At 49.9% G+C, this 25,858-nt stretch overlaps 1 protein-coding gene and 1 long non-coding RNA gene across 5 annotated transcripts; one reads left to right on the top strand and one right to left on the bottom strand.

The window, feature by feature from the left end:
• Positions 1–1,252: 1,252 nt before the first annotated feature.
• Positions 1,253–3,384, bottom strand: LOC309872257. Of its 3 annotated transcripts, none has more exons than XR_014315750.1 (5): positions 3,208–3,384; positions 2,841–2,997; positions 2,578–2,740; positions 2,145–2,196; positions 1,253–1,841 (listed from the first exon to the last, which is right to left on the bottom strand). It is a non-coding gene; the product is annotated as an uncharacterized lncRNA (long non-coding RNA). The 3 variants fall into 3 exon arrangements; XR_014315751.1 differs by having other exon boundaries at positions 3,201–3,384; XR_014315752.1 differs by having other exon boundaries at positions 2,823–2,997; positions 3,201–3,384.
• A 7,706-nt stretch (positions 3,385–11,090) lies between these two features.
• Positions 11,091–25,800, top strand: ERGIC3 (ERGIC and golgi 3). 2 transcript variants are annotated; one of them, XM_082746184.1, is made up of 14 exons: positions 11,114–11,286; positions 11,425–11,495; positions 11,599–11,686; positions 11,900–12,019; positions 17,787–17,880; positions 18,713–18,878; positions 19,023–19,080; positions 22,648–22,662; positions 23,303–23,334; positions 24,158–24,254; positions 24,332–24,396; positions 25,109–25,245; positions 25,325–25,380; positions 25,585–25,800. In XM_082746184.1, exons 1-14 carry the CDS (start codon positions 11,199–11,201, stop codon positions 25,662–25,664), a joined length of 1,167 nt encoding a protein of 388 aa, XP_082602310.1. In that variant the 5' UTR covers positions 11,114–11,198; the 3' UTR covers positions 25,665–25,800. The 2 variants fall into 2 exon arrangements, with proteins under 2 accessions (XP_082602311.1, XP_082602310.1); XM_082746185.1 differs by lacking the exon at positions 22,648–22,662 and having other exon boundaries at positions 11,091–11,286.
• Positions 25,801–25,858: the final 58 nt, after the last annotated feature.

The following is a 25,858-nucleotide window of genomic DNA, read 5'->3' on the forward strand; positions in this document are numbered from 1 at the left end:
GAATCTTTGTGGGAAAGAAGTGTTTAGAAAACAAAATCTGGGTTCTGGGATTAATCCTTGCTACCGCTATGTTCAGGCTTTTAGACTGTTCAGATGGCAGAGCAGAAAATGTATTCGGAAAATTGTGAGTCAGGGCGCTTGGGTGGCTCAGTGGGTTAAAGCCTCTGCCTTCAGCTCAGGTCGTGATCCCAGGGTGTTGGGATCAAGCCCTGAGTCGGGCTCTCTGCTTAGCAGGGAGTCTGCATCCTCCTCTCTCTCTCTCTCTCTCTCTCTCTCTCTCTCTGCTTGCCTCTCTGCCTACTTGTGATCTCTGTCAAATAAATAAATAAAATCTTAAAATAAAAAAAAAGAAAAGAAAATCTTGAGTTCACAGCGGGGTTGGCTGCACAACAGCATGTGCTTAATGGCCCTGCACTGCATGCTTTAAAATGGTCAAAATGGTAAATGTTGTATATATTTTGCCACAATAAAAACTAACTTAAAAATTGAGTTTATAATGATATTTCCAATTTGAATGTAATGTCACAGGGTTTTTACTCTCTACCAGTCTGACTTTATACTTATTATTCCTAATAATATTGCTATAATTATTTATTTACCTTATTCCATGATACTCATCGTATAGTTTCAAAAATAATACCAATATTATAAAAAATCTACTAAGTGATGTTTAAAATGTCTTTGTAGCTCTTTTTGTCCACAGAATATATCCTGCAAAGGATACACAGTGTACTGAGTTCCAACGGAACTCAAAATAATTCTTTTCTCTGGTGCTTCTGTTATCAAGTTAAATATGGTTAGATCCATTTGATTTGTTCTCAACTTTAGGGCTCGCTTGTTTCCTCTTTTCATTTAATTAAATTTATTGGTGAGAGATTAGATAGATAGATAGATAGATAGATAGATAGATATTCCCTGTGAGATATATACATACATATGGTTTGGTGATATGTGTGATATGTATGCTGTTAAGAATCTGAAATAGGGGGCACCTGGGTGGCAGTGAGCCTCTGCCTTCGGCCCAGATCATGATCTCATGATCTCAGGATCTCAGGATCATGGGATGGAGCCCCGCATCGGGCTCTCTCAGCCTGGCGGCGAGCCTGCTTCCCCTTCTCTCTCTGCCTACTTGTGATCTCTCTGTCCAATAAATAAATAAAATCTTTAAAATTAAAAAAATAAAAAAGAATCTGAAATAGGATGTAGCCCTTTAATATCAAGACTCCAATGAGAGAAATAAGCTATAGTTTTATTTAGCAGCAGAGTGATCTATATCTGGGGTCCCCTTTCTGACACTCCATGGTCCCCCCCTCCTAGGGCCTCCAGGGACTAAGCAGGATGGAAAACATGTCAGCTGTAGATAGCAACCTTCCCCTCGCCCTGCAGCGTGAGGATGACCTTCTGCTCTTCTTTGAAACTGTGCATGTTACTCTCAAACCAATATTTATCATCCCAGTAATGGGACCACCTCATGAGCTGGTCTGTCCCAAAACCAAATAAGAACACCTGGGAAATAGGATAAGACAGAAGAGAGCCCCAGGGTCACAGGCTGGATCCTGTCCTGCCCCCATGTCTGCCAGTGATGCTTCAGCACTCATTGAACATCTAGTGTGATAGGCTTCCTCTTAGAGATGGGAGAGCAAAGCTCGCCTTCTGAACACACAGTGTGACCCCAGAGCTGAGCAAAGAGGGCATCAACCAGCAGGTCCTCCTCATATTGGAGGAAGAGAGAGAACTCCCCAGGGAGACACGAGAAGGACATTCCCGGCAGAGGCAGCAGTGTGTGAGAAGGCAGGACGCAGCTGGGGTTTGGGGAACACCAAGAAGCCCCATGTGGGAGCCTGGGAGAAAGGAAGGCGGGGGAGGGGGTCAGATGATGTAGGGTCTTGAAAGAATTTTTAGACTCTCTGCTTGTGTGAGAAATAGACCAGAATCTTTCCTAACCTGGTTGCAGGTGTGCAAGGATAGAGCAGAGCCATGAGTACCAGGAATGCATACTGACCCCAATCACCCAGCCAGTTGCCCTGGTTATACCTGAGGAAGTGGGGCTGATCACCAGGGGGTGGGGAAGAAGAGAGAGGGGCCTGAACTGGGCCCCTTGCCGTGCAGCCCACAGCCTGTCTTACTCCCTCCTGTCCCCTTACCTGGTCTTGGTTGCCTTCCATTCCACTAGGGAACTGGACCACCTTCCAGAATCTAAGAGAATTGGGTGATAGGGGAATTTCAGCAGTCTGAGACTTGGGAAGGTTCTGCAGGTGCCCTTAATAAGTCAGCAGAGGGTCAGGGCGCCTGGGTGGCTCAGTGGGTTAAAGCCTCTGCCTTTGGCTCAGATCATGATCCCAGGGTCCTGGGATCGAGCCCTGCATCGGGCTCTCTGCTTAGTGGGGAGCCTGCTTCCTCCTCTCTCTGCCTGCCTCTCTGCCTACTTGTGATCTCTCTCTCTCTCTCTGTCAAATAAATAAATAAAATCTTAAAAAAAAAAGCCAGCAGAGGGTCTCCCTGGAACCCCTCTGTCCTCCACTGCAGTGACCTCCCCTGACCTCCGTACTAAGAACGTTTGAGTTCTCAGACTATCACCTCCTCACTCGGATCATCTGAAGTCCACACCAGACCAGAAAGCTTCAGCAGCAGCACCAGCTATCTCCAGGAGCCCTGGATGCTGGCATTCCCAGGGTAGACGAAGCATCCTGAGGTTTGGTTCCGCGCCATCTCGAAGCCCTGGGCATGACCCTGGTTCATCCTGGGGAGGAGAGCAGGAACTGCCAGCACTCTGAGGATACCCCTGAAAACTTCCCACGCCCTGCCCTCTCTCCAGCACCCACCCAAAGGCTGTGGGGTACCGGTTGATGTTGTGGCTGAGGCCAGAAGCCTATAGGGTCTTGGGGTTCCCCACCAAAGCACAAGTCCCACAGTAGAGATGGAAATGGCTCACTGAGGGCCAATCACCTTGAACAGCTTCTCCCACCTTTTGCCAAGTCCATTTTCTGAGTTCATGCCCTGGGAACAGCAGAAGGGAGATTGAGGGCTGGGACCTGGGTATCACCTGGTAGTGGGTGAGGCTCCCACGCTGGGGTCGGGGGTCAAGGCCGTGAAGATGAGAGGTGCGCTAAGCCAGGGCGAGGGCTTGGGTGGGAAAGTGGGACATGGGCTAGGCCTTGAAAGGACAAGGGGTGGGACTGGGCTCAAGGTTGCCCACTGACCAAATACCAGAGTACAGTGGTAGGGGTCATAGACTCTGTCGTCCTTGTCAGGTATTCCACGGTCTTCTCATAGCGGGCAGCAAACTCTGTCCGTTCTCCAGCTCCGTGGTGCCAGAGGGAGGAGTTTAGCATCTCAGATTGGCAGCCACTTGTCCTGAGTTGGAGCCAGGGGTGGTTGCAATGCCGTGGTTTCTCCTGGGGGGGCTGATTCAGGTCTGAGATCCAGGCAGGGGGCCATCAGCCACAAAGGAACCACCCAGAAGACCCACAGGACAAAAATCTGCCATAAGTGCTTCATGTTCCGCCCAGAGGATGGGTCCTGTGGCCAGTCGCGCACGGACTTCTCTGCCTGGGACGGGGAAGGAGGAGGAGGAACTGAGGCCCCAGCACTTCTCTATCCCCTCGGCCCCCAGGGCTCCCCAACCCTGCACACCTCAACTCCCAGCCCCTCATCTCCTCCCTCCCTAGGCATCAGTTCACCTCCAGAGAGGACAACGACTGGCCCTGGGAAGGAAGGTGCAAGGGCAGAGAAGGGCCTGTATCCTCCCCACAGGAGGAATCCCGAGCTCTCAGGGTGGTCCTACGTGCCACTACTTATACCAGAGCACTCATCACAAAACACACATTGTGACCTCCTTCCCCACCGAGACAAGCGACCACCTTGTCCTGTCCGCCAAACACCTGTGGTCTACACTGAATGTAGTAGAATGTGGTCTACACTGAATGTCCACAAGGACAGGCACCGAACCTCTCTGTCTTTTTTAGCTCCACTTCCCTAAGACTTCGAATCATCTAATAAGTATTCATGGAACACACAAGCAGAGTTGAGAGGGAACTTAAAAACAAGGGGCGCCTGTGTGGCTCAATGGGTTAAAGCCTCTGCCTTTGGCTTGGGTCATGATCCCAGGGTCCTGGGATCGAGTCCCGCATCGGGCTCTCTGCTCAGCGGGGAGCCTGCTTCCCTCTCTCTCTCTCTGCCTGCCTCTCTGCCTACTTGTGATCTCTATTTGTCAAATGAATAAATAAAAAAAAGTCTTAAAAAACTAGTTAGTGCCAGGGGCACCTGGGTGGCTCAGTTGATAAGCGTTTGCCTTGGGCTCAGGTCATGATCCCAGAGTCCTGGGTTCAAGCCCCTTCGTGGGGTGTCTGCTTCTCCCTCTCCCACTCCCCCTGTCTGTATTCCCTCTCTCACTGTCTCTGTCAAATAAATAAGATCTTTAAAAAAAAACAAAAACTGGGACACCTGGGTGGCTCAGTTGGTTGAGCAGCTACCTTCAGCTCAGGTCATGATCCCAGCATCCTGGGATCGAGTCCCACATCGGGCTCCTTGCTCAGCAGGGAGCCTGCTTCTCCCTCTGCCTCTGCTTGCCATTCTGTCTGCCTGTGCTCGCTCTCTCCGCCCCCCCTCTGATAAATAAATAAAATCTTTAAAAAAAAAAAAAAACTAGTTAGTGTCAGGGTGATGGCCCCTCTCCAGTTGTGTAACTTTGGCTCAAACCTCTCTTCTATTCTCCAGACCTCATATTCAACAACCCAGTGGACTTTCCCTTAGATGTCTCAGAGATCTCTTCTGCTGAACAAGCCTGAGGCTGAACTCGTGATTTTCCCTTTAAACCAATCCCTGCCCAAGACTCCTCCATCTTGATAAACATCCCTCTGGTCACCGAATTGCTGAAGCCAGAAACCTCTGTTGTGCTCTCCTGGATTTCCAAAACCATTTTCCATTCATTTGTTTCTGTCTCCACCTTCCTTATCTTTTCTTTTTTAAGGATTTTTATTTATTTATTTGATGGACAAAGATGACAAGTAGGTAGAGAGGCAAGCAGAGAGAGAGGGGGAAGCGGGCTCCCCACCCAGCAGAGAGCCGGACTCAGGGCTCTATTCCAGGACCCTGGGATCATGACCTGAGCCGAAGGCAGAGGCCTTAACCCACTGAGCCACCCAGGCACCTCTGTCTCCACCTTCTTCTTCTTATTATTATTTTTTTAAAGATTTTATTTATTTATTTGACAGACAGAAATCAGAAGTAGGCAGAGAGGCAGGCAGAGAGAGAGGAGTAAGCAGGCCCCCTGCTGAGCAGAGAGCCTGATGCGGGGCTTGATCCCAGGATGCTGGGATCATGACCTGAGCTGAAGGCAGAGGCTTTAACCCACTGAGCCACCCAGGCACCACTCCACCTTCTTCTTATCACCTTCTTCATCTCCACTGCCACCCCCTCAATTCAATCTTCACCAGCGGAAAATATTTTAAAACAAAATGACAGGGGCACCTGGATGGTTGACTCTTTTTTTTTTTCTAAGATTTTATTTATTTATTTGACACAGAGTGAGAGATAGAGAGCAGGGGAGACAGGAGAAGGAGAAGCAGGCTTCCCTCTGAGCAGAGAGCTAGATGCAGGGCTTGATCCAGGACCCTGAGATTATGACCTGAGCCCAAGGCAGATGCCCAGTGACTGAGCCACCCAGGCACCCCTAGGTAGGATGTCTTAAAAGTTAAAACATCTCAAACTATTAGCTTTGCTTCTCTTTTTAACACCTTTGTTGAGGCACAATTTACATGTCATAAAGTCCACACATTTTTAAGTTCAATGATTTTCTAGTAAAATTGTAGAATTGTGTAAAGATCACCACAGCCTGGTTTAGAACATTTCCGTCAGAAACCCCTCATTCACAGCTACTGTCATTCCTACTCCTCATTCCAAGCAACCTCTTACCCACTTCCTCTATAGATTTGATCTATATGATCTATATATAGATCTATATATAGATCTATATATAGATCAAACAAGATGCCTTGTTTGATCCTCTCATGTAAATGGCATCATACAGTGTGTAGTTTCTTGTATCTGACTTCTTCTACCATAATGTCTAATTGGCTATTTAAAATCCCCCCCCCCCGATTTTTTAACTTAAATTACTATATTTTTCATTTCTAGAAATTCTTTTAAATTTTAATATCTTTTCTTTCTTTTTTTTTTCTTAAGGAAGTGGGAGAGGGGCAGAGGGAGAGAATCTGAAGCAGGCACCATGCCCAGCATGGAGCCTGATGAGGGGCTCAATCTTCCAACCCTGACGCCTAACCAACTGAGCCACCCAGGTGCCTCAAATTTTAATTTACTTTCAAGTCTTCCTGATGTGATACTATTTTTACATCTTGTTTCTTAAATGTTGTTAGTCATTCTAAACAGAGTTTTTCTTATCTAAAATATCCATTATCTCAAGTTTGTGGAAATCTAATCATGCTGATGGTGTCTGTTGAGTCTTGCTCATAAGGGACTATGTCCTTAAGTATTTTGGAAGGTTTAACAGGGTTTTATACTTGAGAATGCTGTGTGGGTTAGGCTGAGGTGTGTTCCCTGAGAACAGTTTCGTGCGTGCTCTGCCAGGCACTCTCAACTCTAAGTAAATTTCTCCACCTTGGAGCTTCCAGACTAAGCAGAGAATATAAGTCCAAACCCCAAACTTATATGAGGACAGGTCTGTGGTTACAGAGCCCAGCAGTGCTTTGTTTTTATATTTTTTTGTCTTCCTAGCAAGGACACAAGTAGAGACAATCTTGAGCATTCTCTTTTTCTTCCTGTACAAGTGGATGCTTTGTTTTGTTTTGTTTTGTTCTGGCCTACATTTTTTCTATGGGTCTAGCTCTGTTAAGAAGCCATCTTTTTATTGAGGCCTGGAGGTATCATCTGCTTTCCCTATATAGGCATTAATAGCCAATACCCCAAAAAGACACTCCCTATCTATTTTTGACAATGATTATAAGGCAAGAACAGTATGGTCACGGGAAGTTCAGGCCACAGTAACTAAAAAATATTTTATGAAACCATTCTCTCCCCATCTATTTGATTATAATAAAAAAAATCAGTTCCTTCCAAAGCCTTCCTAAATTAATGGATTATCCTACCACATTATAGGTACCAACATGTTACTCTCCAATGTAGAAGATCTTTCATAGGAAAGTGCTTTGTGAGCTCCAAACGTCTATGTTACTATGAATTATTATATGCTAAAAAGGAAGAAAAGGAAAAAGAAAACCCAAGCTTGTAGATCACTGACACTCCAAATCCCTTAGCCACCTCTCCCTGTCCCATCCCCAGAATTGCAAAGTCAGCTCACGAGTTTACTGCTTTTTTCAACTCTTTCACTTATAGCCCCTGGGAATTTCTCTTACTTTTTCATGAGTCAGATGTATGTTCCAAAGGATAATTTTTATTTAGCATTTCAAGATGTTTCTCAGCAAGAAGTTTTCCAGGATTAAATCTACATATTATTGGAACTAGAATCTTTATACTTAGCTTGCTCACTGGTCATTGTCTTATGATCTGTGTAAATTTTTAAAAAAGATTTTGTTTATTTATTTATTTATTTGAGAGAAAAAGCGTGAGTCGGGGTGGAGGGGCAGAGGGAGAGGGAGAAGCAGACTCCCCACTGAGAAGACAGCCTGACCCTGCTGGATCCCAGGACCTCCGGGATCATGACAAGAGCCAAAGGCAGACGCTTAACCGACTTAGTGACCCAGGCACCCTTGATTTGTGTAATTATTTAAAGAATGTTTTACAAATATTGAAAGACGATCCTTCTTTATATGGGTTGAGCCATACTGCACATAGAAAGTATTTGCTTGAGAGTCCTTTCTGAGTCCAGTGCTTTTCAAACAAGGGTATGCCTCAGAATCACCAGGAAAGCTTAATAAAAACACAGAATGCTGAGCCTCGTCCCCAGAGCTTCTGATTTAATTTTTCCAGGGTGTGCCTGAGAATTTGCATTTCTAACAAATTCTCAGGTGAGGACAATGCAGTTGGCCCAGAGGACCCCAATTTCAGAACCACTGTCTTGGCTTCATAGATCTAGTCAGGAAGTATTTTACAGAAAAAAAAAAAAATTCCTCTATTAAAATGGAAGCTTAGGGGCACCTGGGTGGCTCAGTGGGTTAAAGCCTCTGCATTCGGCTCAGGTCATGATCTCAGGGTCCTGGGATCAAGCCCCACATCGGGCTCTCTGCTCAGCAGGGGGCCTGCTTCCCTTCCTCTCTCTCTGCCTGCCTCTCTGCCTACTTGTGATCTCTGTCAAATAAATAAAATATTTTTTAAAAAATAAAATAAAATAAATAAATAAAATGGAAGCTTATATTCTAATTATATTTTTGTTTTCTAAAGAGAAGCTTATGTTTTCCCTGCAATCGCATCCTAACTGTTGTATCTACTTCTGTTCTATCCATCCCTTGTCCATTCTTCACCTAGCAACTGGCATGATCTTAAATTAATTTCTTGCTTAAATCCTTAAAATGGCATCCCATTACATGCAGAATAAAATCCAAAATCCTCATTCATCTCACATTTTCCAGACATTCTGGCTTTTCCTTCTTCCTAGAACTTTCCAAGTTCTGTCTTGTCCCAGGACCTTTGCACTTGTAATTCCTCTTCCTGGAACACATTACTCCCTCCCACTTAGTAGTTCACCTCTCTGGTTTCTTCCTTCTCTTCAAGTGTCATTTTAAATGTCACTCATCTTTGGGTCCATTCCCTGACCCCAGTATTACTCAAGTCTGTAAGAAGCTCTTTTTTTTTTTTTTTTTTTAAGATTTTATTTATTTATTTGACACAGAGAGAGAGAGATCACAAACAGGCAGAGAGGCAGGTTGGGGGGGCAGGCTCCCCACTGAGCAAAGAGCCCGATGCGATGCTCAATCCCAGGACCCTGAGATCATGACCAGAGCCGAAGGCAGAGTATTAACCCACTGAGCACACCCCCCCAACGCGCCCCTGTAAGAAGCTCTTCTAATTGGACTCTGAGACACACTGACACAGCTCCATTATGATTCTTTCTTTCTTTTTTTTTTTTTTTAAAGATTTTATTTATTTGACAGAGAGAGAAAGAGCACAAGTAGGCAGAGAGGCAGGGAGAGGGGGAGGGGGAAGCAGGATCCCTGCAGAGTAGAGAGCCCGATGTGGAGCTGGATCCCAGGACCATGGGACCATGACCTGAGCCGAAGGCAGAGGCTTAACCCACTGAGCCACCCAGGTGCCCCAGCTCTGTTATGATTTTTCCTTCTCAGTGGAAGCAGTGGGATTTCTACCCTGTGACTCTTGTTTTCAATCCAGAGACACTGAGGTCTCCATATTTCTCCCAAGAGAAAAATGGTCCAACCGCACTGGGGAAGGAGAACATGGAAGATCTGCAAATGCATTTATTTATTTAACAATTAGGAGAAGTTTATTTATCGGTGTGAAAATAAGGTGAAAGAAGACTGTGACATGGCAGAAGGAACCAATGAAAGGAACTGAAACCTTCCTCTTCTCTGGATGGGCTTGTAGGCAGCAGCTACAGGGGACCAGTGACCTGTTCTACAGGGGAACCAGTCCTGTGCAGTCCCTACCTGCTCCAAAGGTTCGAGGAGCCTGCCTTGATGGAGAAGTTTGAAGCATTAGTATAAAGCCTGATATTATGAAGAGTGAAGTCTCTAACGAGTCAGTGTTTTGGTCTCCTGTCATGGCGACCTAAAATAATTCTGGAAAGAGAAGGACCATCTAATCCTGGAATTCCTACAACAGAAAGTCCCTACCCCTGTTGTCACTGTTATAGTTTCCTTATTATCTGCTTCACAGTACAAGACACATTCCTCTTTTTCGTTTTCTTTCTTTCATTCTTTCTTTTTTTAAAGTAAGCTCCATGCCCAGTGTGGAACTCAGTGTAGAATTTGAACTCACTACCCTGAGATCAAGACCTGAGCTGAGATCAAGAGTCTGATGCTTAACTGACTGAGCCACCCAGGCGTCCCTGCTTTTTAATTATTATTTACTCTTTTCCCAATTGTGTATATGGTAAAATACACACAACATAAAATTTACCATCTTAACCATTTTTTTAAAGATTTTATTTTATTTTTATTTATTTGACAGAGATCACAAGTAGGCAGAGAGGCAAGCAGAGAGAGAGAGAGAGGAGGAAGCAGGCTCCCTGCTGAGCAGACAGCCCTATGTGGGGCTCAATCCCAGGGATCATGACCTGAGCAGAAGGCAGAGGCCTTAACCCGCTGAGCCACCAGGCGCCCCACCATCTTAACCATTTTTAAGTGGAATGTATATACATTTCTTGTTTACCTACTTTGAGGTCCAGAAGAAATGGTCTGGAATCAACCCAGCCACGACCCAGGGTATAAGAGAGCGGAGTCAAGGTTGATTCCAAGGGTTTTGCTCTGAGCAAATGAATGGCTTGCAACAGGTATGACTAGAGAGGAGAAAGAGAATGTGTGTGTGTGTGTGTGTGTGTGTGTGTGTGTCTGAGACAGGGGAATATTATATATCTGCTACTGTGTGACGAATTATCCTCAAAATTAGTGGCTCAATAAAACAAACATTTGCTTTCTCAGTTTCTGTAGGTTAGGAATTCAAGACTGGTGTGGTTGAGTTGCCCCGCCATTAACTGGCTGTGATCCAGAGCAAGTTACTTAGCTTCTCCGGGCAGTTCCTCTTTCAGAAAATGGGAGTTGAAAATCCCACCTACTTTCTACAGCAGTGATTCTCAAACTAACTGCAGGGATTCACCTGGGATCCACTCCTAGTTTCTGATTCAGCAGGTCTGCGATAGGGCCAATACGCATTTTTAACCAGGTACCCAGGTGATGATGAGGTTGCTAGTTGGGGACACTTTGAAAGCCACTGTTCTAGGAGGTTCATGTTGTTCCAGGAGTCTCATGGGAAACTCTCGGCTCAGTTCCTAGGTCAAGGGAAGCGAATGCTGCTATTACTGTTTCTGTCCCCGCAGAGTCACCTCCGGGAGCCCTGTCCACAAGACACACTACCCAGTCCGCGGGAGCAGTCCCCACCACCCAGTTCAGACTGCGGGGCGGCCAGAGCGAGAACTCGAGCAACGGGTGGTGCTAAGCGTGCGCATTGGTGCGCCTGCGTGCGCAAGGAGAGGGGGCGTGGCTCAAACTCCTGGCCGGAAGCAGGAGGCCGCCGGGGCGGGCCGGCTGGCGTCCCCTTTCCGGCTGGTCCCCATGGAGGCGCTGGGGAAGCTCAAGCAGTTCGATGCCTACCCCAAGACTCTGGAGGACTTCCGGGTTAAGACCTGCGGGGGCGCCACGGGTAGGCCGCTACGGGGCCGGGGTCGCGGGGACATGGGTGTCCGAGAGCTTGGCCTGGGCGCCTGGACACGACTGGGCCTATGGGGGGCTTGAGAGAATGGAGCAGAGGCCCTTCTGACTCTCGCTCCCTTCCCCGCAGTGACCATTGTCAGTGGCCTCCTCATGCTGCTACTGTTTCTGTCCGAGCTGCAGTATTACCTCACCACTGAGGTAAGGGGCGGGCCTAGTACGTGGGCGGGGCTCGGCATTCTAGGGATGGGAGTGGGGAAGGAGAGGCGTAGGGCCAAGTCTTACTGAGGTAGTGCTGCTCCAGGTGCACCCTGAACTCTATGTGGACAAGTCACGGGGAGATAAACTGAAGATCAACATCGACGTGTTTTTTCCGCATATGCCTTGTGCCTGTGAGTACCCACCAGGGCTGGGAGTTGCAAGTTCTCAGGTGGGCTTCCAGATTCACACCTCCAGCCTTAGGTTTTGGATGGGATTCCAGGACAGCCCCTTCCCCCTAATCCACTGCTGCCCCCAGACAGTCCCAGCATCCTCTTATCCTCCAAAACCCAGATTCTCCCCTTGCCCTAGGTTCCCAGTACCTTACCCTGACTTCCTGCTTCCAGATCTGAGCATCGATGCCATGGATGTGGCTGGGGAGCAGCAGCTGGATGTGGAGCACAACCTGTTTAAGCAACGGCTAGATAAGGATGGCATCCCCGTGAGCTCAGAGGCCGAGCGTCATGGTAACTGTGGGGAGGAGGCCAGATCTCAGATCCCAGAGCTGGACATGCCCAAGCCCTTCCTGCTGGCAAGTGGGATGTGGCTGGCCAAATGACAAATGAAGCAGCTAAGACCCAGAGAAGTCAAGTGGCTTGCTTAGGGTCCCCCTGTTATTAAGAATCAGAGTGGCCTGAAATCCAGGCTTAGTAGAGTACTCTAGTTGGCTATCATTCTCAGAGGTCTCCAATCCCTGCCTATCACAGGTGAGTAACAGAAGTTTCAGGATGGGTCTTATGTGCTGTTACCTTGGCAGAACTCCTCTAGGTGGACCCACATTTCTCTGGGCATTCGCTTCCCCATCCCGATAGCTGAATTCAGCCTTTAGTGTTCTTCCCCTCTGGAAGGCACTTCCAAGGGTGGCTCAAGGTTAAGAGTTTACATTCTTGAGTTAGATTGCCTGAATGTAATTCAGACAAATGTATAATTTTGTCTCTAGCAGTCTATGATCTCACCTATAAAGCCATGATAAACACTAGTACCAACCACATGGAATTATACAACCAAATGAAGTCATATGTGTGTGATGCCTGGTACAGTGTGGCGGCTCACCCTAACTTCCTTTCCTGTCCCTAGGTGGCCTCCCGGGGCCTACATTAATTCAGTTTCCCACAATAGCAAAACCCTCCTCAAAGCTATGATTTCTCACACCTTAGGGATTGCTATGTTCTGAGCTTTATCAGTTGTTTGTTCAACAGATTTATGTTGAAAACCTGTGAAACCAAGGAATTTGCTGTAGCATTGGAAATAGGGTATAAGAAAGCAGAGTCGAGGTTGATTCCAAGGGTTTTGCCGTGAGCAAATGAATGACATGCAATAGGCATGACCAGAGAGGAGAAAGAGGATGTGTGTGTGTGTGTGTGTGTGTGTGTGTGTGAGAGAGAGAGAGAGAAAGAGAGAGAGGGAGGGAATATTATTTATCTCCTGCCGTGTAACAAATTATCCTCAAAATTAGTGGCTTAATAGGACAAACATTGTTTTATTTCAGTTTCTGTGGGTTGGGAATTCAAGACTGGTGTGGTTGGGTGGTTCTGGCTTAGGGTCTCTCATGAGATTGCAGTCTAGCTTTTGGCTGAGGCTGTAGTCATCTGAAGGCTTGACTGGGGCTGGAGGGTCTGCTCCTAAGAGCTCAGGTGTATGGCTGTTGGCAAGATGCCTCAGTGCCTTTAAGTACACGGGCCTCTCAATAGAGCTGCTTCAGTGTCCTCAAGGCATGGCATCTGGCTTCTCCCTGTGCATGTGATCTGGGAAACCACAAGGTAGAAACTGCAGCTTTTATGACCTAGCCTCAGAAGTTGGACACCATCATTTCTGCAGTATATAAGGGGTCACACAGATCAGCCCTATTCATTACGGGAGGTGGGACTACATAAGGATGTGAATACCAGGAAGTGATGATCACTGGGGACTTCTTGGGGATTGGTCTCACAAGGAAGGATGAGGATTGGGGGGTAGATTTCAGGTTTGAGGCATGTTAAACTTGGGGTGCCCATTTTATACCTTATGATGTTAAGGAGGCAGTTAGACTACCAGTCTAGACGTTAGAGAAGGGCTGGGGAATAAATGTAGGAGTTATCAGCATGCAGATGGCATTAAAGCCATTGGACTAAAGGAGAAGACCTAAGGAGTAAAAATGTTAGTAGAGTAGAGGTCTAGGGACTGTACCCTCAGCCCCTCCAATATTTAGAAGTCAGGAAAAGAGGATCCAGGAAGGAAGATTGAGAGCCATTAAGGTAGAAGAGAAACAAGAGATGTTGCAAAAGCCAAATGGAGGCAGAGACTTTCAAGAAGAGAGAGTGAGCATCTGTCAGAAGCTGTTGATAGTCCTATAAAATCAGTAAGAATTGATCATTGCAATTGACAACATGGAGGCCCCTGGAGACTTTACAAGGAACAGTTTCGATACTGTTGAGGATGAAAATCTGATGAAAGAACAGAAAAGGAAAGAGAGGCATTGAGTAAAAATAACGCTTTCAGGGGCACCTGGGTGGCTCAGTGGGTTAAGCCTCTGCCTTTGGCTCAGGTCATGATCCCAGGGTCCTGGGTTCCAGCCCCTCATCTGGTTCTCTGCTCAGCAGGGAGCCTGCTTCTCTCTCTCTGCCTGCTTGTGATCTCTCTCTCTCTCTTTCTGTCAAATAAATAAATAAGATCTTAAAAAAAAAAAAAAAAAACACTTTCAGGTATTTTGCCATAAGAGAGAGCAGTGAAGGTAGGGTAGGGGCTGACAGAGAATGCAGGTGGCCTGGTGAATTTGGTGGGGAGATCAAGTGGGCTCTGTTGCTTCTCTGTTCATCGTGGAAATTGAAAGTGACGTCATGGGGCACCTGGGTGGCTCAGTCATTAGGCATCTGCCTTCAGCTCAGGTCATGATCCCGGGGTCCTGGGATCGAGCCCCACTCAGGCTCCCTGCTTGACGGGAAGCCTGCTTCTCCCTCTCCCACTCCCTCTGCTTGTGTTCCCTTTCTCTCTGTCAAATAAATAAAATCTTTTTAAAAAAAGATATAATTGATGTATAACATCATGGGGCCACCTGAGTGGCTCCATCAATTAAGTGTCCAACTCTTGATCCCAGCTCAGGCCTTTATCTCAGGGTCATGGGTTCAGGCTCCACTTAAAAAAAAAAAAAAAAGAAAGAAAAAATAACATTTTGTAAACTTAAGGTGTATCGTGTGATGATTGGGTTACACAGGTGTTATGAAATGATTACCATAGTATGGTTAGCTAGCATATCCATCACTTCACATGGTTACGTTTTATGTGTGTGGTAAGAACCAATATTGAAGATCTACTCTCTTAGCAACTTTCAAGTATACAGTACGGTATGTTAACTACAGTCTATCCTATACAGTAGATCCCACAACTTACTCATCTTATAACTGGGAGTCTGTGCCCCCTGATCAACATCTCCCTGTTTCCCCCACCTCCCAGCCCCTGGCAACCACCATTCTAGTGTCTGTTTTTATGAAACAGGCTTTTTTAGATTCTACATGTAAATGAGATCATGAAGTTGTCTTTCTCTGTCTGACTTATTTTACTTAGCATAATGTCCTCAACCGTTATCCATGTTGTTGCAGATAAAGGAGTTCCTTCTTTTTAGTGGCTGAATGATACTCCACTATGTATATATGCACCACATTTTCTTTATCCGTTCATCTGTTGACAAACACTTAGATTGTTTCCATGTCTTGGCTGTTGTAAATAATGCTGCAAAGAACATGGAACTGCAGATACTGATAAGAAATACGATTTTGGGTTTTTTTTGGATATATACCCAGCCATGGAATTGCTAGAACATATGGTAGTTCTCTTTTTAATTTTTGAAGGAACTTCTGTACTGTTTGCCATAGAGGCTGCACCAATTTACATTCCCACCAACAGTGCATGAGCATTCCCTTTTTCCCACATCTTTGTCAATACTAGTTATTTCTTGTTTTTTGTTGTTGCTTTATTTTTAAAGAGGGTTTTTTTTTTTTAGATTTTATTTATTTATTTGACAGAGAGAGAAAGAGCACAAGTAGGCAGAGAGAGGGGGGGAAGAAGGCTCCCTGCCGAGCAGAGAGCCCAATGTGGGGCTCAATCCCAGGACCCTGGGATCATGACCTGAGCCGAAGGCAGAGGCTTAACCCACTGAGCCACCTAAGTGCCCTGTTTTTTTTGTTTTTGTTTTTGTTTTTTTTAAGTAGGCTCCACTCCTAATGTGGAGATCAAATTCACAACCCCAGGATGAAGAGTTGCATCTATACTGAGTTAGCCAGGTGCCCCAATACTAGTTATTTCTTGTTTGTTTTTTAAAGATTTTATTTATTTGAGAGAGAATGAAAGAGAGCACAAGAAGGGGAGGGTCAGAGGGAGAAGCAGACTCCTGCTGAGCAGGGAGCCCCCGTGGTACTAGATCCCAGGACTCCAGGATCTCAACCCCAAGCCGAAGGCAGTCGCCCAACCAACTGAGCCACCCAGGTGTCATGTTTGTTTGTATTTATGAATGGTAACAGCCATTCTAGCAGGTGTGAGGTGATCTCTTAGGGTTTTGACTTGCATTTCCCTGATGATTAATGCTGTGGAGCTCTTTTCCATTTACCTGTTGGCCATTTGTGTGTGTTCTTTTGAAAAATGTGTGTTCAGGTCCTTTCCTTTGTCCATTTTTAATTAGATCCTTTGATGTTCATTTGTTTTGCTGTTGAGTTGTATGAGTTCCTTATGTATTTTGGATAGTAACCCCTTATCAGATATATCATTTGTGAGTGTTTTCTTGTATTCCATCGGTTGCCCTGTCATTTTGTTAATCGTTCCTTTTGCAATACAGAAGCTTTTTATTGTGGTGTTGTCCCACTTGTTTATTTTTGCTTTTGTTGCGTATACGTTTGGTGTCATAACCAAAAAATAATTACCAAGACCAATGTCAGGGAGCTCTTTCCTTATTTTCTTTCAGAAGTTTTACACTATCAGTCTTACATTTAAGTCTTTAATCATTTCGAGTTAATTTTTGTGAGTTGTGTAAGATAGGGGTCCAGTTTCGTTTTTTGCATATAAACATCCAGTTTTCCCGGCAGCATTTATTGAAGACAGTCCGTTCCCCATTTGGACCATGGAATTTAAATAAAGAGGGAAGCGAGGGCGTGAGGGGGTGATGGTGTCATTGTTGTCAAAGAATTGGTGGTTTCTGGGTACCGGAGGTAGTGAGCTGGCTGGGAACATAAGGATAAGGAGTCAGAGATTGGGATACTTGAAATTGAATTGTGGAAGGTTTGCGGTCATGGGAAATAACAGGGTCTAGGTGTGCGTGTGGGAATGAGGCTCAGATGGGAGGACAAAATACGACTTGGGAAGGCAGGAGGTTGCGTTACTGAATATTGGAGTCTGCGGTTAGGAGGAGGTAGTTAAGAGTCAGGGAGTTGAGCGCGGAGAGAAAGGTCTGAGGTGTAGCACCAAGGTGAGGTGGTTAAAGGCACACGCCTGGAAACTAGGGCTGAAATCTGCCACTTAACTGTGTCACCCTAGGCAGAGCCACTTCTCATCTCTGAGTTTCCCCATCTTTGCAAGTACAATGTGGGTAATAATCATCCCAACCTTCCTCAGATCCGTGTGCGGTGAAAGACATTCTGTGCACAGTGACCTGTAGTCAGCTAACACTTAGTATTTGCTGTTACTGTTTCATTACTTGTACTTTTATTTCGAGAAATAATACATGTGCCGAAGTGCTTAGTGCTGGACACATGGTGTGCACCATATAAATATTGGCTTTTTTTTTTTAAAGATTTTATTTGTTTATTTGACAGACAGAGATTACAAGTAGACAGAGAGGCAGGCAGAGAGAGAGAGAGGGAAGCAGGCTCCCTGCTGAGCAGAGAGCCCGACGCGGGACTGATCCCAGGACCCTGGGATCATGACCTGAGCTGAAGGCAGCGGCTTAACCCACTGAGCCACCCAGGCGCCCCAATATTGGCTTTTTTTTAAAGATTTTATTTATTTATTTGAGAGACCGCAAGAGAGGGGGAGGGGCAGAGGGAAAGGGACAAGCAGTCTCCCGGCCGAGCAGAGAGCCTGATGGGGATCACGACCTGAGCTAAAGGCAGGCGCTTAACCAAATGAGCCACCCAGGCGCCCCAGTATTAGCTATTATTGTAGCTTTTATTATGCCCAGGCCACAGACCAAAGGGCTTGTGCAGGGGTCAGGGGTGCCGTTTTCGCTCTGTCTGCTCCCAGCTGATGCCCCTGCCTCTGTCCTCCCCTTAGAGCTCGGGAAAGTCGAGGTAAAGGTGTTTGACCCTGACTCCCTGGACCCTGATCGCTGTGAGAGCTGCTATGGTGCCGAAACAGAAGACATCAAGTGAGCTGGACCCCGGGGGCCGGGGTGGGGGGCTCCCGCGAGGCACCGTGTGTCAGCCATCCTCCGTCTGTGGTGGGCTTCACGGCAGCTGGGGGAGTTTGGACTGGGAGTTGAGTGGGGATGTGTGCCTCAGTCACTGCTCCTGGTGCACGTGCCTGGGGCTCTATGGCCAGGCCCTGCGTGGGGCCAGAGACGGGTGGAGGCTGAAGTGGTCCCTGCTCCAGTTCAGAGTCCAGCCGCCTGGGTCCCACGCTTGTGTCCTTGGGCAGAGCCACATAACCTCTCTGGGGAAGGGGGCTGATGAGAACATGTCTCCCAGAACAGTCACATTGGGATTAGGGTATCCTGTATGTAAAGAGCTGGGATTGTGGGCCCAGTCCAGGTAATGAGGCCTGTGATAGGTGGCCACTGCTTCTGTTCCTCGGGCCCTGGCCCCCAAGAAGCTGATTCAGCAGGTCTAGGGTAGGGCCTGGGAGTGTGCATTTAATATTTTTTTCCCATTGTGGTACAATATGTATGACTTTTAAAACTTAGCATTTTAACCATTTTCACGTGTTGGATTCAGTGGCATTAACTACATTCAAGTGTTGGGCAGCTGTCACTGCTCTCTGTCCTAAAACATTTCGGCATCCCCAACAGAATGGGAATATGCATTTTTAACAGTCCTGCTGCCTCTGAGCAAACGTGGTTTGAGAACATTTGGTGGCCGGGGGCGAGGCTGGCAGAGGCTTCGTCCGTGGACAGCACTGCTCTGTCTCCCGAGGTCCCGGCTCCCGGCCTGTGCCTCTGTGCGGCTCTCACCGCGTGCCCCACCCCTCCCCCCTGCCCGCAGGTGCTGCAACACCTGTGAAGATGTGCGGGAGGCCTATCGGCGTCGGGGCTGGGCCTTCAAGAACCCAGACACGATCGAGCAGTGCCGGCGAGAGGGCTTCAGCCAGAAGATGCAGGAGCAGAAGAACGAAGGCTGCCAAGTGTATGGCTTCTTAGAAGTCAACAAGGTACAGGAGGGACTGAGGTGGGAAAGGGCCAGCTGAGCTGTGGGTTGGCCTCGCTCTGCGGTGAACCGAGGGCCCTCTCAGGCCCTCAGGAGACCAGAGGAAGGGAGGAGATGGCTGGACAATGAGTGGGAATATCCCCTACAGGTGGCCGGAAACTTCCACTTTGCTCCCGGGAAGAGCTTCCAGCAGTCTCATGTGCATGGTGAGTGCACCTGCCTTCGCTGGGGGGTTTTAGACCCTGGATGCCCTGGTGGGTTTGAGTGCCCCTGCGCCTGCCCGATGCTGTGTGTCCTCGGCCCGGGGGAGACCCTCATCACGGGGCAGCAGTTTGGTACACAGTTCAGAGCACTGGGTTCAGTTCAGGCTGGGGACCCAGACTGCCTGGGTTCAGAGTTCAGTTTCAGATCTTACTGGCTGTGCGAAACTTGGAGGAAGTTCCTTCACCTTTTTGAGCTCATTTCCTCTTTTAGAAAATGGAGAGGCTGGTCCTTCTCTCCTAGGGTGCTTGTGTGGGTGAAGGCTGCGGCCCAGAGCCCGGCTGTGGGGGGCACTTGTCTCAGAGTAGTTCTCAGGATCAGGTGTGCCATGTGGGAGGCTTGGGGGTCAGCAGGGCAGGGCTCAAACACAGGGTCAGCCCCTCCCAAGTTAGGTCAGATTTGGGGACTATGGAGCCCCATTCAGTTTCTTCTCTAAAATGGGGCTGCAGATACTAGTCCCCCCCCACACACACACAGGTTGTTCACACGGATGAATAAGTGGGATTTCTGTTCCTTCCCGGGTTCCTTCGTGCACACACTGGGTATGCAGTAGTCACCGCGTGCCCCTTCTAGTCTGGGTACTCACAGCGCAGCTCCAAACGGAACACAGTCCTTGTCCTCAGCGTGTAGTAAAGAAACAGACCACAAACGTTACTGTTGAGTACTGTGAGCCCAAGAAAGGCAGGATCAAGATGACGGAGGCGAGGGGCTCTGGCGAGACGGTGCATATGTGCCATTGGTTTCGGGTGGGCGGGGAAGGACTGATGGGGAGGCATTTGAGTAAAGACCTGAAGAAGGTGAAGGAGCTAGCCCTGGGGTGTCCGGGCAGAGGTGTCTGAAGCAGAGAGAAGAGCAAATGCAAATCTCTGAGCTGAGAACGGGCTTGGTGAGTTGGAGACGCAGTAAGAAAGCGGGGGATTGGCACGCAGCGAGCAGGGCAGTGTGGCTAGGGGTAAGGTGAGCCTGGTAACGGGACCACAGCCTGCAGGGTTTGGGAGGGCACCACAAGGTACGAGGGCCCTTACTCTCCGTGAGACACACAGACATCGTTGGGCTTTGAGAAGGTGCTATGTGCTGTGACTTGACTTGGCAAAGGTAGGCAGCACTCTGCTCCATGGACGAGACTGGGGGCAGGACAGAACCAGAGAGGCCGGTAGGAGGCCATGGCTGTGATCCATCCGGGCACAGGATGATGGAGGCCGGGCCAGAGTCGGGGAGGGACAAGCCGGGCTGGCTGATGTTGGAGGGAGAGGCCGAGAGGCGTGGCTGATGGGTGGCGGTGGTGATGCGGGAAGGGATGGGGTCAAAAATGGCTCCGAAGTTTTGTGCCTGAGGAGTGAGAGGCATGAAGTTGTTTCGGGAGAGGGGAAGCTTCAGAAGAACGTGTTTAGATGGCTGGACAAATCAAGCAGGAATTCGGTGACTGATGTGTTCAGACTGGTGGGCTCCAGGTGTCCTTTTAGACAGTCCGGATGCTGGTAAGCAGCTGGCTGGATCTGGAGGTCAGGGGAGAGGTCCGGCCCCGAGATACTTAGATGGCAGTCCTCGGGTATGTAAAACAGTGGAACAGGATGAGGTCGCGTGGAGGTGAGGGTAGGCAGTGAGGAGGAGAGCTCCAAAGACAGAGTGCGGCGCCTCCCCTGTCAGAGGACACGGGCATTGGGAGGAAGCAGCCGCTGGACCAGTATGGAGCGCTGGTCCGACGGGAAGGCCAGCGGAGAGGGGGTGTCCCGAAAGCCTGGAGAAGGAGGATTTCCAAACCCAGACCCGATGTTTCTGCACGTTGACTGAGAGTCGCCCACTGGCTGGATGACCTGGCAGTGGTCACTGTGACGTTGGTAGCAGTTTTCGTGGAGTGATAGGGAGCACGCACTGTGTGGCTCAGGAAGGAAAGGGAGAGGGGTTGGAGCCTGTGAGAAAGCACCACTCTTCTGTGGAGTTTGCTCGAAAGGGAAGAAGTCGGCTGGACCTAGAGGGCAAGGGCCAGACTCGAGGGGGCTGGTGGACAAGCTGTGCGAGGCAGCAGTGGGTGATATGCAGTAGGAACAGTCTGCCGTGCCGCAGAGCCGGCCAGTCCTGCTCCAGGATGGGCAGGACCGTCACCAGGGTGACGTCCTCAAGAGGGAAAAAGAAGACAGAACCGAGTGCCCTAGAAGTGTAGAAAGTCCAAACATGGCGACGGGAGGAAAGGCTGACCACTTCGGGACAGGTAGGATGACAGCTGGTGATCAGGAGTCATCGGGAAGGGTGACAGGGTTGTGGAGGAGAGAGTGGTGGCCAGACTAGAGAGCCGAGAGCTGTTGAGAGGCGCGAAGGGCCAGCCTGAACTTCTGTGTGGATCTCAAAGGGACTAAGACGAGTAGGGAGAGTCAGTATACTTTGCCAGCTGCAAAGCTGGGGATTTTTAGGGCAGCTCGAGGGACTATGATCTGGAATGGCATTAAGAAGCAAGGCCTCACTTTGGGCTACGGAGGAGGCTAAGTGTGGGGAAGAAATCGTCACCCCTGAGGGGGCTGCAGGGAAAGGACTGTCAAGAGAGAGCCAGGCTGCGGTTGGAGCGCGACAATGAATTGAATGCATAGAGGCTGAAGTAGGGGTTTCCCTGATGAGTAATGGGGCCCCCTGGGAGGGTTGGGAGTCGGGATTGTATTGGGGGATGTACAAAGCTACATTGTGACGGGCGTCCGAGGGGGTGAGAGATGAGCTGGCGGTCCTGAGTGCCCAGGGACTGCGGTGAGCAGGAGGAACGGGCCTCCTGGGGGCAGCGCCGTGGCTGGTGTGGAAGGCGGTGTGCAGGGATGAGGCTGAATGCTGGGTAGGGGCGAGAGGTGGGTCCAGAGCCCCCTCTTCTGGAGGGGTCAGGGGAAGGGTAATCTCACAGCAACGCTGGGAGACAGTCAGGGTCGCGCTGCTGGCCCGGGCTCTGGAGGCACGCAGTGAGAGGTCTGCTCTGCTGCTCCACGTGGGCTGCAGCCCGAGTCAGGGAGCCCAGAGCAGAGGTGCTCTGTCTCCCGGGAGGGTGTTCAGAACACTAGGCTACAGTTGCCTGAGGCCAAAGGTCTGGCTGAATGGAAGGTCTGGGAGCTAGTTTCTGACATCTTTGTTGCTTTATGGGGGGATGATTATGAAGTTTACCTTGTGCTTTTCCATCTTAGATCCTACCTGGTCCTCAGGACAGCCCTTTGTAGAGAGCACTGAGCTCCAGAAAGGGCAAGTTGCTTGCCCAAGGTCATACAGCTAGGAAAGTGGCTTATTGGGCTCTAAATCTTTTATTCTTCCTAGGCCAGCGTACTTCTGCCCCCAAGAGCCCTTGCATTCCTCCCTGGCAAGGGAAGAGTTCCCCTGGGGATGAGACCAGGAGGAGCCTTGTTAGCAGGGCCCAGACCCTGCTGCTGAGCCAGAATATTCCAGCCTTCCTTTCTACCATGTGTCTTGCTCCGTAGTTCTCGTTGTGAAGCTCTCAATCTCTTTTCTCTTCCTCCCGTCTCTCTCCTGCCTCCCCCGTGCTGCAGTCCATGCTGTGGAGAGTAAGTGGCCCTGCCCCTCAGGGAGGCCAAGCCCCCGCTTCTGGGGCAGCCTACCCTCTCAGGACGGGAGGAGGTTTGGAGGGGCCTGGGATGGGGGTCTTACTTTTCAGGTAGGGTTCCTTCAAGTAGGAGAGATCAGGGCCAGAGGGCAGGAAGCACTGGTTCTGGAATAGACAGTACAGGGTACCCATAGTGTTTCCTTTGGGGGCTCTGATGGTGGGAGTCCGGGGGTCGGGGAAAGTGCTTGGACAGCCTTCTCAGGGCCCACCTCACCTTGGGGCTCAGCAATTGGCCCTCAGCTGTACTTAGTGAGAGACCAGAGTCAGGGGCTTGTCTCCAGAGGTGCAAGCAGGGACTTGGTGGGAGTGGAAACCTGGGAGACGGCCATAGAGGGCTCCCTGTATGTGTCGGGGGGAAATGGGGTCTGTGTTCTTAAGGTCCGAGGAGGGCCTGGACTCGCACACAGGCCCAAGGGGGGCCTGACGGGCGGCCCTTCAGCAGGGCCGGGCTGGGGGGTGGAGGGTCAGAGGAGCTAGGCAGTCACACTCCAAGAGGGGTGTGGAGGCCTGAGCAAGGACGCTGAGGGAGCCAGGAGGCTGGTGCTACCCCATCTGGTGACCCCTTCTCCCTTCTCTCCTAGTCCATGACTTGCAGAGCTTCGGCCTCGACAACGTACGTACCACCAGAAGCCATGCGGGGTGGATGGGCATGGGGGATGGCTGCTGCCTTCTTGTCTCTGCAGGGATGTCCTGGGATGGGGGAATAGAGAAAAATACACCATATTCTGCCATGCCTGGCAGTCTGAGGGCAGAGAACTGAGGTCTGCACAGGCCAGAGATGGGCAGGGCTGGGCAAGAGCGTCCTGGGCAAAGAGATCCTCTGGCAAAGTCAGGAGGGAGTGGAGAACTTCTCAGAACCCGCAGAGGTGGGTGTGGAGGAGGAAGCTGGAGAGGTTGGCTCGGACCAGACTGCACAAGCCTCAGGCCAAGCAACGGTCTGGTCTTCCTCCTGCAGGTGGTGGAGGTTATTGGTCCTTGAAGCGGGGTGATTATGTAATCAGATTTGCATGTTTTTAAAGACCTTCTGATGATTGAGGTTGATATAGACTAGAGCAGGACAGGTGTCGGAGCTGGGAAGTCTGGCCCCCTCAACCCCCAGGCTAGGCTCCCCTGGCTTGAGACTTCAGGCAGACCAGGCACCTGCCACACCTGTCCGTGCCCAGCCTTTACTGACTTTGTGGTGGAATTCCACCAGAACCTCAAATTGGAGGCCCAGAGGCTGTGGACTCTGTGAGGAAGGAGTTCCCCAGTGGGGTGTAGGGGTGCCTGTGTTGGTCACATTCTCCCAGGCAGGACATCTCCCTCCCTCCACCGTCTGCACACGTCCCCGCCCCAGACCCAGCATCCCTGTCTGCTGCTGTCCTGCGGAACCGTTGATGGGGTGAGGCCTGGTGGGGTCTTGAGTGCCAAGGCTCAGGTGCTGCTGTTGCTTTCAGATCAACATGACCCACTACATCCGGCATCTGTCATTCGGGGAGGACTACCCGGGCATTGTGAACCCCCTGGACCGCACCAATGTCACCGCACCCCAAGGTACCAGCCTGGGAGGTAGCCCTTGGCTGCCAGAGCCCTGCCCGGCACCCATGCCCAGTGCTCTGTTCCCCCTACAGCCTCCATGATGTTCCAGTACTTCGTGAAGGTGGTACCCACAGTGTACATGAAGGTGGACGGGGAGGTGAGTCTGCAGGAGCTCAGCTGTCAGAGTCCCTCATGGTGCCAAGCACTTGAGTCCTGTTGACCTGGGAAGTGGGGTGCTGCTCTTATCCCCAGATGATGGATGGCAGGTTGGGGGCGGGGGAGTAATACACCCTCACAGCCAGAGTGCAGGGCCCAGGCTGTCAGACTTGAAAGCACTTTAACTTTCTACTTGCCCTCACTGCCTCCATCCATTCCTCTGGTGCTCACCGTCCCTGTAGTCTGCCCTGGGCTGGGGGCTAACCCTTCCTGCGGGCCAACCCTTCCTGGGGGCCCTCCTCCCCTTTCTGCTGTGGCCTATGGGGCAGCATCTCGGCAGACAGGAAGTCAGGCCTGGCCTTGCCAGGAACTCATGGTGCGGCCTTGGCAAGTTGTTTCCCATCCCGTGAACCCCCACTTAGAGAATCCACCCCATGTAGCTGGGATCGGTAAACTGTAGAAGAATCCACCCCATGTAGCTGGGATCGGTCAACTGTAGAGAGCTGGTGACCCAGGGAAAGGCGGGGTGGTGAGGCTGAGAGTGTGTCTGGGTGGCCCCTGGGTCTTGGGTGGTCATTAGCAACGTGGGGCCTTGTTTTCTCTCCCACACAGTCCAGGTGCCACGGACAAGGGCAGGAGCAGGTGTAGGGCTGAGAGGGTTTGAGAGCCAGGTCACAGACTTGGCCCCGGCCCAGACTCTCTTCCTGTCCCAGGTGCTGAGGACAAATCAGTTTTCTGTGACCAGGCACGAGAAGGTCGCCAACGGGCTGATGGGTGACCAGGGGCTTCCCGGAGTCTTTGTGCTGTATGAGCTGTCACCCATGATGGTAAAGCTGACAGAGAAGCACAGGTGAGTGTAGCAGGAGGGAGGGACCTGGGACTGCGGGGTGGAGGGGTGCCTGCTGACCCCCTGCCTGTCCCTCCATCAGGTCCTTCACGCACTTCCTGACAGGCGTGTGCGCCATCATCGGGGGCATGTTCACAGGTTCGAAGCTCAAGGGCGTCTGTCTGGGGCTGGGGCGTGGGGGGGGGGTGTGAAGCTTGGGTTCCCTGCTGGAGTTTTACTTGGGGAAGGAAGACTACCTCAACAACCAAGGGGAGATGCTGGCCTAGCTGGTCAGGTGACAAGGCTCTGGGATCCAGTCAAGGGCCCAGCGGGGCCAGCACCAGCCCTTGTGTCTCTCCCCAGTGGCTGGACTCATCGATTCGCTCATCTACCATTCGGCTCGAGCCATCCAGAAGAAAATTGACCTCGGGAAGACAACATAGTTGTCTCCTTCCCCCTCTGTTGTTCTGTTCTCCTGTTTCCCTTTGGCCCTGTGGTCATTCGCAGCCTCTTGCCCACCCCACCCCCACTCGGCGTCAGTCTCAGTGCAGGTTCATAAATCTGTTGGTTGTGATAGTACTGGCTGGTCTCCGTGTGGTTCTTGTCTGGTTGGAGCCTAGAAACAACCCCTCATCAC

Source organism: Mustela nivalis (assembly GCF_964662115.1).
Source record: "Mustela nivalis genome assembly, chromosome: 8".
NCBI classification, from domain to species: Eukaryota; Metazoa; Chordata; class Mammalia; order Carnivora; family Mustelidae; genus Mustela; species Mustela nivalis.

Excerpts from the sequence above, each read along its gene's own strand:
- ERGIC3 (XM_082746184.1), top strand. The coding sequence starts at position 11,199 with ATGGAGGCGCTGGGGAAGCTCAAGCAGTTCGATGCCTACCCCAAGACT. Across the intron at positions 11,687-11,899 it reads TCCGCATATGCCTTGTGCCT|ATCTGAGCATCGATGCCATG; the intron begins GTGAGTACCCAC and ends TCCTGCTTCCAG. Across the intron at positions 25,246-25,324 it reads AAGCTGACAGAGAAGCACAG|GTCCTTCACGCACTTCCTGA; the intron begins GTGAGTGTAGCA and ends TCCCTCCATCAG.